This window comes from Magallana gigas, chromosome 5 (assembly GCF_963853765.1).
Source record: "Magallana gigas chromosome 5, xbMagGiga1.1, whole genome shotgun sequence".
NCBI lineage: Eukaryota > Metazoa > Mollusca > Bivalvia > Ostreida > Ostreidae > Magallana > Magallana gigas.
The window spans coordinates 24,139,903-24,156,376 of NC_088857.1; the positions used below are offsets into that span (position 1 = coordinate 24,139,903).

The 16,474-nt window shown below is 37.1% G+C and overlaps 1 protein-coding gene across 4 annotated transcripts in view; it reads right to left on the minus strand.

Moving 5' to 3' along the window:
* Positions 1 to 16,474, minus strand: part of LOC105348096 (uncharacterized) — a 41,614-nt gene that overhangs the window by 14,102 nt on the left and 11,038 nt on the right. For all 4 annotated transcript variants that reach the window (XR_010714398.1, XR_010714400.1, XR_010714399.1 and 1 more), the window contains exon 2: positions 4,848 to 4,946. Coding sequence is in view for 1 of the 4 variants with exons in the window: in XM_066086113.1 (XP_065942185.1) it covers positions 4,848 to 4,946 (99 nt within the window). In the remaining 3 variants the exon portion in view is untranslated. The remainder of the gene's footprint in view (positions 1 to 4,847; positions 4,947 to 16,474) is intronic.

Consider the following 16,474-nt stretch of genomic DNA (forward strand, 5'->3'; position numbering starts at 1 on the left):
CCCAACCTTCGGATTAGGAATTTCATGATTTGCGAAACATTATTTTGGAAGCCCCGCCCCCTAGCCCCCCCTTTTTTTTTTTTGCAAAGTTAGACCTAACCATTAGGCACATAGCATCAGACAGGGTTTATCTCCCCCACTTTATCTCGCAGCAAAGATAATTGTTTCTAAATCTACCTTGAAAAGATGGAAATATTGAGAAGTTGGAGTCATAAGTACCCCCCCCCCCCCCCCACGGATTGGGAATTTCATGATTTGCGAGAAAAAAAATTTGGTAGCCCCCTAAGCCCCCCTTAGCCCAGCCCTTAGCCCCTTTTGCTAGCTTATTAGCCCCCCCCCCCAAACCGGGGGTGACTGGGGGGGGGGGGGGCTTAGAGTGCTATGTATACTAGCCACCCCCTACGGAATAGGAATTTCATGATTTGCGAAAAAAAAAATTCGTAGCCCCCCCCTTTTTCTGCAAAGTTAGACCTAAGCATTAGGCACATAGCATCAGAGAGGGTTCATTTTTTTCGCAGCAAAGATAATTGTTCCTAAATCAACCTTTATTAGAACGAAATATTGAGAAGTTGGAGTCAAAGGTATTAGAAGATTAGAAATTTCATGATTTGCGAAACATTTTTTTGGTAGCCCCCCTCCTAGCCCCCTTTTTTGGGGCAAAGTTAGACCTAAGCATTGGGCACATAGCATCAGAAAGGGTTCACGCCCCTTTTCTCGCAGCAAAGATAATTGTTTATAAATTTACCTTGAAAAGATGGAAATATTGAGAAGTTGGAGTCATAGGTATACTAGCCCCTCCCCTCCACCCCCACCCCACCCCAGTTACGGATTTGGAATTTTATGATATGCGAAAAAAATTAGTACCCCATTCCCCATACCCCCTTAGCCCTCCATTTTCTTGCAAAATTAGACATAAGCATTCGGCACATAGCATCAGAGAGAGTTTACCCCCCCCCCCCCCATTTGTTTACTTTGGAAATATTGAGAAGTTAGATTCATAGGTATACAAGCCCCCCCCCCCCCCCACTTACGGATTAGGAGTTTCATGATATGCGAATTTTGTTTTAGGTAGCCCCCCCCTTAGCCCATTAGCCCTTAGCCCCCCTTTTGGTAGCCCCCCTTTTTTGCAAAGTTAGACCTAAGCATTAAGCACATAGCATCAGACAGGGTTCATCCCCCCCCCCCCCTACTTTTTCTTGCAGCAAAGATTATTGTTCCTAAATTTACCTTGAAAAGATGGAAATATTGAGAAGTTAGAGTCATAGGAATACTAGCCCCCCACCCTACGGATAAGGAATTTAATGATTTGCGGAAAAAAAATTGGTAGCCCCCCATAGCCCCTTCGCCCAGCCCTTAGCTCCCCTTTTGGTAGCCCCTTAGCCCATTTAGCCCCCCTTAGCCCCCTTTTTTTGCAAAGTTGGACCTTAGCATTATGCACACAGCATCAGAAAGGGTTCATCTCCCCACTTTTTCTCGCAGCAAAGATTATTGTTCCTAAGTTTACCTTGAAAAGATGGAAATATTGAGAAGTTGGAGTCATAGGTATACTGCCCCACCGCCAACCCCCATCCCTACGGATTTGGAATTTTATGATTTGCGAAAAAAAAAATTGGTAGCCCTTCCTTATCCCCCTTAACCCAGCCCTTAGCCCCCTTTTGGTAGCCCCCTTAGCCCCCGTGGAACAGGTGGGGGGCAGGGGTGCTTGGAGTCCTATGTATACTAGCCATCCCCTACGGATTAGGATTTTCATGATTTGCGAAAAAAAATTTGGTAGCCCCCACCCCCTATTTTTCTGCATAGTTTGACCTAAGCATTAGGCCCATAGCATTAGAGAGGGTTCATTTTTTCTCGCAGCAAAGATAATTGTTTCTAAATTAACCTTGAAAAGATCGAAATAAAGAGAAGTTGGAGTCAAATGTATACTAGCCCCCCCCTCCCACCCCCACCCCCTTTCGGATTAGGAATTTCATGATTTGCAAAGAAAAAAAATCGGTACCCCCCCCCCCCCCTTAGCCCTCCCTTTTTTGCAAAGTTAGACCTAAGCATTAGGCACATAGCATCAGAGAGGGTTTATCCCCCCCCCCCTCACTTTTTTTACCTTTAATAGATGGAAATATTGAGAAGTTAGAGTCATAGGTATACAAGCCCCCCCCCCCCCCCCCCCTACGGAATAGAAGTTATATGATTTGCAATTTTTTTTTAGGTAGCCCCCCTTAGTCCCTTAGCCCAGCCATTAGTCCCCCTTTTGGTAGCCCCCCTTTTTTGCAAAGTTAGACTGAAGCATTAGGCACATAGCATCAGAGAGGGTTCATCCCCCCCACTTTTTCTCGCAGCAAATATAATTGTTCCTAAATTTACCTTGAAAAAGATGGATATATTGAGAAGTTGGAGTCACAGGTATACTACCCACCCCCCTTCCTACGGTTTAGGAATTCCATGATTTGCGAAAAAAAGTAGTCCCCCCCCTTAGCCTCCCCCCCCCCTAAGCCCAGCCCTTAGCCCCCTTTTGGTTGTCCCCCTTTTTTGCAAAGTTAGATCTAAGCATTAGGCACATAGCATCAGAGAGGTGTCATCCCCCCACTTTTTCTTATATTTACCTCTAATATATGGAAATAATGAGAAGTTGGAGTCATAGGTTTACTAGCCCCCCTCCCCCTTACGGATGAGGAATTTCATGAATTGCAAATAATTTTTTGTAGCCCCCCTTAGCCCCCTTAACCCAGCCCTTAGCCCCCCCTTTTGGTAGCCCCCACGTAAGCATTAGGCACATAACATCAGAGAGGGTTCATCCCCCCACTTTTTTCTCGCAGCAAAGATAATTGTTCCTAAATTTACCTTGAAAAGATGGAAATATTGAAAAGTTGGAGTCATAGGTATACTGCCCCTTCCCCCCCCCCCCCCCCTAACGGATTAGGAATTTCATGACTTGGGAATAATTTTTTTGGTAATCCGCCTTACCCCACCCATTAGCCCCCCTTTTGGTAGCCCCCTTAGCCAGCCCCCCCCCCCCCCCGTTTTTTGCAAAGATAGACCTAGGCATTAAGCACATAGCATCAGAGAGGGTTCACCCCCCCCCCCCCACTTTTTCTCGCAGCAAATATAATTGTTCCTAAATTTACCTTGAAAAGATGGAAATATTGAGAAGCTGGAGTCATAGGTATACTAGCCCCCCCCCCCCCCCTCCCTGCGGAGCAGGAATTTCATGATTTGCGAGAAAAAAAATTTGGTAGCCCCCTTTAGCCCCTTAGCCCAGCCCTTAGCCCCCCTTTTTTTAAAGTCCCCTTAGCCCCCCCCCCTCTTTTTTGCAAAGTTAGACCTAAGCATTAGGCACATAGCATCAGAGAGGGTTCACTTTTTCTCGCAGCAAAGATATATTTACCTTGAAAAGATGGAAATATTGAGAAGTTGGAGTCATAGGTATAATAGCCCCCCCCCCTCCCTACGAATTAGGAATATCATGATTTGCAAAATGTTTTTTTTGGTAGCCCCCCGTAGCCCAGCCCTTAGCCCCATTTTTGGTAGCCCCTTTAGCCCCCCCCCCCCCCATTTTTTGCAAAGTAATACCTAAGCATTAGGCACATAGCATCAGAGAGGGTCCACCCCCCCCCCCACTTTTTCTAGCAGCAAAGATAATTGTCCCTATATTTACCTTGAAAAGATGGAAATATTGAGAAGTTGGAGTCATAGGTATACAAGCCCCATCCCCCCCCCCCCTTACGGATTAGGAATTTCATGATTTGCGAAAAAAAAAATTGGTAGCCCCCCTTAGCCCCTTAGCCCAGCCCTTAACCCCCCCCCCCTTTTAGTTAGACCTAAGCATTAGGCACATAGCATCATAGAGGGTTCACCCCCCCCCCCCCCCCCCCCCACTTTTTCTTGCAGCAAAGATAATTGTTCCTATATTTACCTTGAAAAAGATGGAAATATTGAGATGTTTGAGTCATAGGTATACTTAACGTACAGGCACGTAGTATCGCTTTTGGAAGGGGGTAGACTCATCCAAAAAATCTTGACCAAAACAAAAAAGGGTTATTTTAAAAATCCAAAATCCGAGGGGGTGGGGTTGGGGTGGGGGGTATACTGTTCACTTCACTTCAATTTCACTGTTCATTTCCCCTCATTTTCAATTCATTTCTTACGTGGTCCCATAAAAGTGGGGGGGGGGGGGGGGCAACTACATGTTATTTGAAATTTTTGTATGTAAATCTAATAAAAATTTGCACCGCAAAAACGTAGTTGGGGCAGCCCCCTGGCCCGTCCCCCGATGCTTCATGCCTGACGTGTACTATAAGTAAGGAAAACTGTATAAGTAAGGAAAAGCTGACATTGTAATTGCGAAATTCTGCACTTTTTATACTGACTGGTTCTTTTTTCAAAAATTATGAAAAATCAGCTTGACGTACAGGCACGTAGTATCGTTTTTGGAAGGGGGCAGACTCATCCAAAAAATCTTGATCAAGAAAAAAGAGGGTTATTTCAAAAATCCAAAATCCCGAAAATCCTAATCCGGGGGGGAGGGGGGGGGGTGTTATACCGTTCACTTCACTTCAATTTCACTGTTCATTTCCTCATTTTCAATTCATTTTATTACGTGGTCCAATAAAAGTGTGTGTGTGTGGGGGGGGGGGGGGGGGGCAACTCCATGTTATTTCATTTTTTTGTATGTAAATCTAAAAAAAAACTCTTTGCAGCGCAAAAGCGTGGGTGGGTCAGCCCCCCCCCCCTCCTACCCCACCCCCCTCTCCCACGATGCTACGTGCCTAACGTATACTATTAGTAAGAAAAAACTGTTTAAGTAAAGAAAAACTGACATTGTAATTGCGAAATTCTGCACTTTTTATACTGACTGGTTCTGATCTTCCTGGTGATGAGACGATAATGAAGAATTTTAGCAAATTTGTCTTTGATGTTATCCATGGCTTGGTGAAAACCAAGTTTGCTGTCCTCTGTAAACAAATAAAAATTAAAATTTTAGAGATCAGGCACAGAAACACCGTTATCAGTAATGATGGTTCATACGACTTGTATATCAATTATACATGCGTTCACATATTTTTCTTAATTTTGTAATTATTTTTTTCTTTCACTTTAATATTCATTGTCATTTTTTGTTTGATGTCATCTAATCAAGCGTATCTCCATCCTATCGTATCTAAATGAGAAGCTAAAATCCATCACAACACCCCTCCCCCGCCGAGATTCTTAGAAAACCAATTTATCATGTTTAATGAATTAAAGAAATTGTGATTTTAACTTTAAAATGTTATCCGTTCCGTTCCGTTTTCCGTTCCGCATTTTAGCAACACCCTGCAGGTGGTATTTAGCGGGTATTTGTTTTACCCAGTTAACTTGCACGTGCTAGTAATGTACTTTCCGGTGTTTTCCATATGCAGAAAAGGATTAATTAACATGCATAAACGTTTCTTTTGTGATGATAAGCAAAAAGGATCCATATTATTGTGCTCTAATTGGATTATCATTATGATGTTGACCAATATAGGTAAGCATTTTAAGAACCTATTCTGTTTCGCGCGAAGATGACTCGCACCTCGATGTTTCGCACCTCTATTAGAGCGAAACATCTCACTGTATTAAGATATTTTCCTCGTGTTATTATTGCTCTGTAATTAATTATAACCTATAAAAGAATTGAAATAAGTTATAAAACCCTGTTTTGCATTCATATATGCACATAGAACCATTATAACAGGAGCTTGGACTTGGGTAGTTGTGTCAAACAGCAATGTCACGTATGCCTGTCTATTTCATTGCTGCCCACTCAGTGAAAGCTCATTGAAATCAACACGATTTGTCTGGCTTCTGAGCTAAGACTACGCAATCGGTGCATATTTCACTTGAATCCAGCATCATTTTTAACATGTTTTGACGCAAGAAGTGATAGCTACGTCCTACGGAAAGTCCAAGGCCTTGTAATCACTGTCGTGTATCCGCGCCGGTAGTGACATGTTTGGATAACGTGAAAATGGCGTATCCACTTCAAAAACAATGAGTGTTGTGTCCTTTTTTCTATCGACAACGAGGTAAATATTAATTAAAATATCGTAATAATCATTCATATTTTTCTGAAGGTTTTGCAGTTGAAAAAAGTGTGCGTTATTTTTGTTCATCGTAAATAATAACGACTTCTTTATAGGAATATCAATCGTTAACGTGTCATTTAAACGCAAAAACCAAGATCTATTTCGAGATAACGTTGATAATATAACACCTACTAAAAATCTGAAGCAGCCAAAATTAATTTAAAACACCACACTAACAAAATGAAATCATTTCAATATCTTTTTAATACATAAATATGTATAAAAATAGCAATAACTTCATGCACCTGCCAAAGAAGAAGTACGGTTTGGATAATTAAATTATTCCGGTTTGGATGCTTAAATATTAATTGTGCAAATGGTACGGTTTGAATAATTTAAAGATATAGCATTTTTTTTATATTTTAGACATAAATGGAGCAGTTTGCATTTTATCGGTGTGCAATCGAAGATACATCTTTTTAAAAGATAGTTGACCATTCAATTACACAGCATGCAAAAGATCAAAAGAACTTAATATACAGACGGTGAATTTTTCTTTCCTGTCCGACAGTTTCATAAACGTCATGAAAACAAAATACTTCCACCTGTTCGAAGGGGACTAAAACTGGATGACTAAGTTCATTTCTGTAGACAAGCATGTTTTTATTTCTTCTGATAAAATGGTATATTTAGTATATAATTGATAATTTTGGTCGGGGCATGGTCAAATCCAATAAAGCCCGAAGTGAAATTATCACCTCACAGTATCCAAAGAATGATTCCATATTACTTATATTAATTTAATTCACAGCAATTGTACGATTAAATATTTGAATACAAATAAGCAAACCCAGCTTGCACCTCAATTACACGTCATTTGAATTTATTGGACTGAATATAGTATACAAAATTGATACGTTTGTGTTATCACATGAAAAAAAAAATGAAAATGTATAAATTATATAGTTATATGAATTTTTTTTTACTAACATTTCAAAGGAATACTTTCTTTAATTTTAAATTATAAAGAAAATATGTGATAAAACTTGAGGAACACAATAAAACTATATAAAACAATGTAAAAAAAAGTTGTTCACTTTTAACCTAAAAAGCAATACATGTACATCATATAAACACCTTAACAGACAACTATCTACTACTTTTATGGCAAGCGACTGTATGATGTGTATTTTTAGTTATTCTGATATATTTAATATTTATAATCGTGTATGTTAATTTTTTAAACAATGTGACTTCATATGTCTATCACATGACGATCTCCATAATATTGAAAGCATGATTTGCAGTGAGGGCATGTATATCGCACAGTAGCGATGCTATATCCCCTTTGCGAGGAGATAACTAAAAGAACTGTTTGCACTCACATTGTAGTACTGTAAGGCCGTTTGCAGGTACCCCACTATATTTTTTTAATGTTTCATGGGAGATAACTCTACTTCCCAGAATTATGAAATCCAGAGCATTCTGAATAATATGTGTGCCTGCTAAATAAACGTGCCGAGCCTGACACTCTCCTCTGCAATCGCAACTTCTCGGGCCTTTCCGGCAAGCTCGGAAAAACACCTCGAATGTATTACCTAGGCGTCCATGACAACCCCCTTTTTATAAAACGATATAAATACAACACATTTTACGATCTGTTGAGATGTGAGCTATACTTCATCAAAGTAAACGATATACACGAAAATATAACACAGAAGCGACATACAAGACTGTCTAGCCGATACTTATTTTAATGGGAAGCAACTCCATTTTGTATAAAATTTTAACATCCGGTGATGTTATTACATTCGAGGTGTTTTCCGAGCTTGCTGGAAAGGCCCGATAAGTTGCGATTGTCTCCTCTGTTCTTTTTAGGGATAACAACATATTAACCCATCCAAACCGTATCAGATGCGTATCCAAACCGTTCCTATTTAGAAAAACAAGGTCATCCAAACCTGTTCCGTTGTTCAAAATTAATCGACATAAACTGCTTATTTACATAATTTTAACATAAACTTCGTAGAACTTTGAAGATTTAATATGCTTTTAAATAGATTTGACGATCTTTTTAATGTAAAAGTAAACAATGTAAGCCTTAAATAACACATAAACTTATCAAGAAACAAACGGAGCCGCCATTTTCACTTTATCCAAACGCGTCACTACCGGCGCGGATACACGACAGTGGTAATAATGGTTCTAATATGCTTTGCCGGTGCTACCGTTGTGGCGATTGCATCTTTAGCAAGAATTACACATACCTTGCATCATTGTCATGTTATTTAGTTATCAACTATAAACAAGAATTTGAGAGACAGACAGACGGACAGAGGGAGAAAAATAGACAGAGAACAGAGAGAGAGAGGGAAATTATTAGATTTCTATAAAAGTTTAAAAAAAAATCTTACAAAATACATAGATTTGCTTCCACCTAAGGTAGCAAGGGACAGTTTCGGATATAGTACCCGTCAATATTTTTGTAAAATTGATAGTTGCTGTACTAATGAGTGTTGCTGAAATTCATCAAATGATTTTTAAAGATTATCATTAGTTAGAGGGGTGTCTCTTGTTGAAATTGATATGCAATATGTAGGCCCCATATGTTAGGTACATGAGAATCAGAAGTAAAATGCGAAACCTGCAGAGTTGACTTTACACAGTGAAATTGCAAGTTACAGACGGGAGTTAAAATAACACAAAAAGTAGATGGGTGGGACATTGTAAACTATACACTGGTAAGTTTCTAACATGTGAAAGTGCAACATGCACGCGGTACGGATGGTCAACCCTCTGCAGAGAATTAGCTGGGGGAGGACTGAAAAGCTGAAAAATCATGAAAAATTAGCAAAATATGAAAGGGTCAAATTCTCATAAAAACTAGTATGTAGAGAATTTTACAGGTTTTGACTAGTAATTTTCTTCAGAAATTGGTGATTTGCCTTATAAAGAGTGAATTAAAGATACAGTAAAACACGGTTATAGCGAACATGCTTATAATGAATTGACGCTTACAGCGAAGTGAATTTCATTCCCCAAGTCTCTATTTCATGCATACTTGCCAACTGACCCGATTTCGTCGGGTCACACCCGATTTTTCAACCCTTCACCCGATTATTTTTTATGACCCGGCGGGTCATGCTTTTCACCCGATTTTTGTCGAACAACCCGAAAATCTCCCGATTTCCGGATTTGGTTCGTAAATTACGTTGCGCGTTTGACTTCCAGTTATGAACCCAAGCTGAGCTTGGATTTACGTAACACGTAAACAATGCCGATGGCTATAACAGACACATTATGTGTAATTATTATCGTGAGTTGTTTTGACTAAGCGAAGGTTTAAATCATTAAGTGTGATGGCTTCCAATAAGAAAAGGTCTTATCGGTGCCAGCGGAATCAAAACCAACAAAAAGAAAACGATATTTTTGTACCTATCAACATATCTGGGAAAATGAATTCCCATAAGTAAAACAAAGTAATCGAGTACAAAACAAGGCTTTTATGTTCTATATAACGCACATTTGAATATTGGATTTTGTGCCCAAAATGATCTGACTAAACATTCAAAAACGCTAAGTCATGTATAGGATGCTTTTTAATACACATAACTCTTCCAAGTCACTTACAACTTTCATGCCATCATTTCCAGAGTTCAAAAGCAAGGTTAATGTAGCAGAAACTCTTTTTGCACTTTTTTTTAGCTGAACACAACCTACCATTTTCTGTGTCGGATCACTTTGCAAAATTCAAAATCAGCAACTGTTAGTTAAAATGCTTCTTTGCAATAAAGCATTACACATAAGTTTTTAACACATATTTCTATTGTATATACCTATGAAATGCATGGTAAATATGTCTTGAATATCGTTACGCGCTATGACCAGATTTTTTACTTTCCAAATCTGGTCATGACCAGATTTTCACATGTTGGAGGTTGGCAAGTATGTTCATGTTGTAAACTTGACGGAGATAACGAATTACGCTTTTAATGAAGTAATATTGCCCGTCCCTGGGACTTCGTTATAATCGTGTTTTACTGTATTTGTGCTGAATGGGAACTGAGGAAATTCTAGAGTTCCGAAGACATGCATCCCTTGGCTACAATGAATTGTATAAAAAAAAACTGTCCCGTGCCACCTTCAAGACTACATGGTATTTTCAGATTTCTCCTTTAAGTGTAATTTTGAGTGGATTTTGTACCATTAGTAATATATTTTGTGATAATGGATGATATTTTTGGCTATAGATGTCATAACGTGATTTATTAGAAAAAATATTCAAGGGGAATAACTCCCCTTAAATGTGTAGAATGACCACCACTAGAGTAAATTGGCTTAGATATTTCCTATCCTGATGACAATTAATAGACTTAAGTTAATTACTGAGATAAGAATAAATACTTTAAGGTATTCGATGTAATTAAAAAATTAACGACCACATTTTGTACCTTATAAATGAATGGCCCAATGTTCTTAATCATGATATCATTTTGAAGGTGTTAATTATCAAATAAATATACTCCACCAAAGGAATTTTCAAAATTTTGATTATGGCCCAACTAATTACACCTTGAATTTTGCATTGAAGTCTATGGGCAATGTATGTTTTATTAAGATATTGTAAAAAGTAAACTAAAATTCATAAAACTCTTTTGGTTAATACATGCATAAACTTCCTCTTTATTTAAATATGAAATAAAATGAATCATTTACCGCAGATATTTTGAGGAAATTAAAATTTTGTTTTTTTCATCAAGGGGAGATAACTCTTTTTAAAAAATTTAAAGTGCAAAATGACCAGCTCCTTATAGGTTTTCTGTCATGTGAATTTGGTTCATTTCACTTTCATAGTTATCTAGCAATACATATTTAACTAGTTTAAAATGATTCAAAATTGTTCAATATCCCTTCATTATACATTGAATACCTTAAAACAGTTTTTATCAATTAAATCATTAAATTTATGAATTTGCAGCCATTTTGCTGTCATATTTTATGAAATACCATTAAACCACCTGACTTATATCATTCATTTTTTTTAAAACAGCAAATCAGAACATGTCTTTAAATCTCAAGACACTGTAATTATGAGTTAAAATATGTCGCCATTTTTTACATAGCACCATTAGAGAGCATTATGGGACGTAGACAAAAAGTTTGTTTGATGAATCTATAGGTTAAGCTAGTTCTTTTTGCTGTGCACACTGGTTCTTAAGTAAGACACGCGCGTTATGACCCCTTTTCAAGATTAAGGAAATCGCCCAACTGAACGAAAATCGGGTCACACCCCGCTTTGGCGATTTAGTTTCTCCAGTGAACATTCGAGCTGTATATATATAAACATGTATATATTTGTTTTAACTCTCTTGTAATAATGATAATCCAGCACCAATTATTACTTACATATTATACCGTTATAGACAATATGTATTTAAAAGGAAATAATTAATATCATTATTAAAAAAAGAAGTGAACTATTTTTAGAAGTTGTTTAAATTTATTAGTCAAGTAAATTGATGAAGTGACCCTATAGGGAATTTAATTTAAATTAAATTTAAAATTACTGATATGATTGTAGTGTTTCCGCAATTTTAAAATTGTTTGTAATATTAAATGTTCTTTCTTACATATTTTTACGTAGTATTTTTACGTAGTAGGGTGCGTCTTTTAACCCCAAGGAACCCCAAGGAAACCCCAAGGAACCCCAATGATAGAAATTAATAACTATTAATACCCAAGGGGTCTCATTGGAGTCCACGGGTCACCTCTTAGTACCCCAAGGACACCCCAAGGAAACCCTAGGATACCCCTACGAACCCCAATGATAGAAATTATTAACCACTGAAAATCCAGGGGTCTCATTCAAATCCAAGGCTCACCCCAAGGTACCCCCAATGATAGAAATTAATAACTATTAATACTGAAGGGATCTCACTGGAATCCAAGGGTCACCTCCAAGTATCCCAAGGATACCCCAAGTATCCTTTGGGTTCTATGGTGTATCAGAAGTTATAAATCTGTATTATTAGGGTATCCTTGGAGTTCCTTGGATATCCATGGGATTCCCTGGGGTTCTTAGAGGTGGGTCTTGGATACTAATGAGTCCCCAGGGGTACCAAGAGTTTGAATTTTTTATTTTTAGGGTATCCTTGAGGTTCCTTTGGGTTCTATGGTGTATCAAAAGTTATAAATCTGTATTATTTCGGCATCTTGGGGGTTCCTTGGGGTATCCTTGGGGTAACGAGGGGTGACCCTTGCACTCTAATGAGACCCCCTAGGGTATTAATAGTTATTAAATTCTATAATTGGGGTTCCTTGGGGTTTCTTTGGGGTTCCTTGGGGTTAAATGACGTGCCGTAGTATGGTAATTATGGTAATGTTTTGGGAGTTTATTAAATTTAACAAGCCTGTCAAAGAAAATCATATATAAAGTCCTATGGGATCAATTTTCTGATATGGAGTTCCATTGTACCATAGCAGAAAGTGAGGAAAATTTGAAACAACTAACTGCATCTGTGAAGACTCTAATTAGAAAGATATTCAAAGTTTTATCAACAGAAGAGCATTGCTTGGCTACCGGTATTTCCATTTACTGCAAAGGGTGGGATTATTGTCATTTTGTTGGTTTTTCATTAAAACAATTACAAAAAAATAAATATCAGATACATTAATTTGTAAATATATTACTGTTATACATATGTATTTAAAGTGATAAGTAGCCCAAAGAACCCAAATGAATCCCAAGTATACCAATGAGAACCCCAAGGATACCCTTGAGAACCCCATAGATACCTCAATGATGGAAAGTAAATTTGATGACCAAGGCCGGTCTCATTAAAAATCAAAGGGTCACTCCTGATACCCCAAGGATACCCCAATTATAAAAATTGATAACTATTGATACCCCAGGATACTCATTGGAGTCCAAAGGTCAACTATTGGTACCCCAAGGATACCTGTAGGAACCCCAATTGCAAGGTACCCAATTGATAGAATTTAATAACCACCCAAATGGTTGTACTGTAAAACATATTACTAATTAATACCCAATTACTCAATGGAATATCATAAAAACATCTTGGCAACCCATTAAGGAACACTTGTGATACCCCAATACATACTGGTATGATAAAAATAATGTTTCTCCTGACTTAAAATATCTGTTCACTTTGGATGAATTTAACAATTAGTGTTGTCAAATGGTTGAAAATCATAATCGAGTACGGTTAATCGGCAGAATTTGTTGTCTCTTACCAACTGATGATCAGCCAATATTGAATCAGTAACAAATTATATCAAATTCATGAAAATAGGGCACTAAATTTTATGTCACCACAAGGAAGTCTGCAATTCTTCCGGTGAACCATTCATATGAACACTTAATATGACAATGTTTCTTCGGTGAAATTTTCAAATGAAGTGGGGAAAGATATTGTTCAGTTACAAAGACCCAAACTTGTTTTACTATTGACATAGGGGGTGTTACCCTGATTGGAGTACTTTTGAGAAAAGACAAGAAGTGATCATGGAAGTGTGGAGTGGGGCTATCTCCCCTTCATGGGTACAACACAATGGATTGACCAATTAGGCGTGCAGAATGTTCACCTGAGAGGCACCAAAATACCTGTTAATTGCAGGTAGACATCCGTTGTATATTGGTGGTAGCTCTTGGACAGGGATTAAAGGGCCAACATAACCCTTTACATGTATACACAATGGCTTCACCATCACTGTTGCAATATATTTACCTACACCTACATCTCCTTGTTTATTGGTAGACAACCCTTGTGAATTTTGGGTGTCTTCCCACTTTGCTATAATTCTGAAATTTTTATGGGTGACTGATTTTAGCTAAGTGGGAATGGTGCTCAGGTAAGGGTTTCAAAGAACAAAGGAAATTAATTACAGGTAAATTATAGTCTGTTCAATTATTGACCTTAAGCAAATTTTTAATAAAAAAAAAATAACAGGCAGTTTTTTGAGATTATGTTTAAAATAAAGTTAAAAAAATTAATTAGATACTTGTAATAGAAGTAAATTTTGATAATTAAAAAGGGTTTGTTCTATGATTGATCGTGCAAGCTAATTTTTATTTCATGTAAAATTACTCAATATTCATTCTTTTGAGGAGAAGGAAAACTATGACATTACTACCCCTTCTATGTCCCTTATTAAGAACCTTGAAAAAATAAACATTATATAGTTCAAGTTTTGGGCTGTTGATTTTGATAATGAAAAAAAACTATAAATGTTAATTTTATAAGAAATGCAGAGGAATTAACACGTACATCATACAATTTGGCTATAGTGGTTATGATATAAAAGAATTAAATGCTCAACGACATGTACATTTAGGACTACATTTTCAGACTGATGGAACTATTTCAATATTTTACCCCTGAAATTCAGAAAAATTCTTGTAAAAGGACTATATATATGATATGGGCCTAAAATGGCCCCCTAAAATGAACATCATCATTTTTCTTTGTACAGATATATATGTGATGTTTTTACATAATGTTCATTTTGATTCAACTGCCCAGAATTTAGAAATAAGACATCGTAAAGACAACCTTTTCCTGCCATTTTTGCATTTTTAGCATAAAACAGCTTGTTTTCAAGCAGTTTTTCTTTCAGAAAAAACAGAGAGCATGCTTGAACAAACAAAATATTTTAATCAGAGATGTATCTAGCCAAGGCTAATAAGTGACAAAAAATTTTTCCCTGTTCAAGCATGCCCTCTATATTTCCCATTCATAAAAAGATAAGAAAAATGTAAATTTTTGACTGAAATATAGAAATAGCGTCACTTCTGACATATCATTTTCTGCCAGTGAGTGCAAAAAAATCAAATAAATAGGTGAAAAATAAATTTTACATCAACTCTTCTAAAATATAACATAACATTTTATTGTACCTGAAACACTTTAAAAAATTGCGAATAATGGGGGCCAAATTTAACTCATATCATATATAGTTCGTACTTCAAATCACCATCTACCAGTTGAAGTGGAAAGATGGGAAGGTATCCCATTAAATGAAAGATTTTGTCCTCTCTGTTACAAAAAACATATAGCCGATGAATTTCATTATATTTTAGAATGTGATGCAATATCACAAGTCCGAAACAAATTTATAGACAAATTTTTTTCGGCTAGACCAAATGTGTTTTAAAGTATTACATATTAGGGTATCCTTGGGGTTGTATATGGTGTATCAAGAGTTATAAATCTGTATGATTAGGGTATCTTTTGGAGTTCCTTGGGATTTCTGTGGGGTTCCCTAGGGTTTATAGAGGTTTTTAGAGGCGTGTCTGGGATACCAATGAGTATCAAGAATTTTTAATTTGAATTATTAGGCTATATCCTTGGGGTTCCATTGGGTTCTATGGGTATCAAGTTTTATGAATCTGTATTATAAGGGTATCCTTTAAGTTCCTTGGGGTATCCATGGGGTTCCGTGGAATACCTATTGGTGTCTGGGATATCAAAAAGCCCCGAGGGTGTATCCAGAGATATAAAATTGTGTTACATGTATTAGGGTATCCTTGGGGTTCATTTGGGTATCAAAAGTTATATTACTGGTATCAAAAGTTATATTACTGGGTATCCTTAGAGTTCCTTGAGGTGTCCATAGGGTGTGTCAGGGATAACAATGGGGTATCTGTATTATTACTATTAGAGTACTATTAGGGTATCCTTTAGGTTTCTTGGGGTACCCATGGGGTTCCCTGGGATACCTTGTGATTTGTCTAGGATAACAAAGAGACCCAAAAAGTATCAAGAAATATAGTGTATCCTTGGAGTTCCATAGGATATCAAGAGTTATAAAATTTATATAACCAATACATGTATAAGAGTATCCCTAGGGCCAGCATTTTTTTAACCTACAATTTTTTTACTTTTAGGTTTACGAATCACAAAATTGTAAAGTTCTATAGGAGAAAAAAAAACTTTTATGACATCATCTTTTAATATTCTAATATAAATATAATGAATGACAACTTCATGATAGTGGTGTGTAACTGCATCAAGTGTAGCATGTGAAAAGTATGTCATCTGTGTAACATATCTCTGAAATAGTACAATAGAATATTAGACATACAGCTTTGATAACATGTACATATAGCAATGTCAGGGGTGTGCAATTACAAAATTTGGCCACAAAGTTACTAGCCCAAGATTCAAAGTTACCAGTCAAACTATTGTCGGACATGTCAACATTTCATTTAAAAAAAACAACCTAAATTTTATGTACCGTATTTTTCGGGGCATAGGCCGGTATTTTTTTCCTCCGAGGAGCGAGCCCCGGCCTATCCCCTGGGATCGGCTATTCTTAGACTCGAAGTTAAAAAAATTTAACAGTAAAATATAAAATCTACTGTTTTTATCCGTTGTACTGTTGTAGCAATTTATTATGAGGGTTGGTTT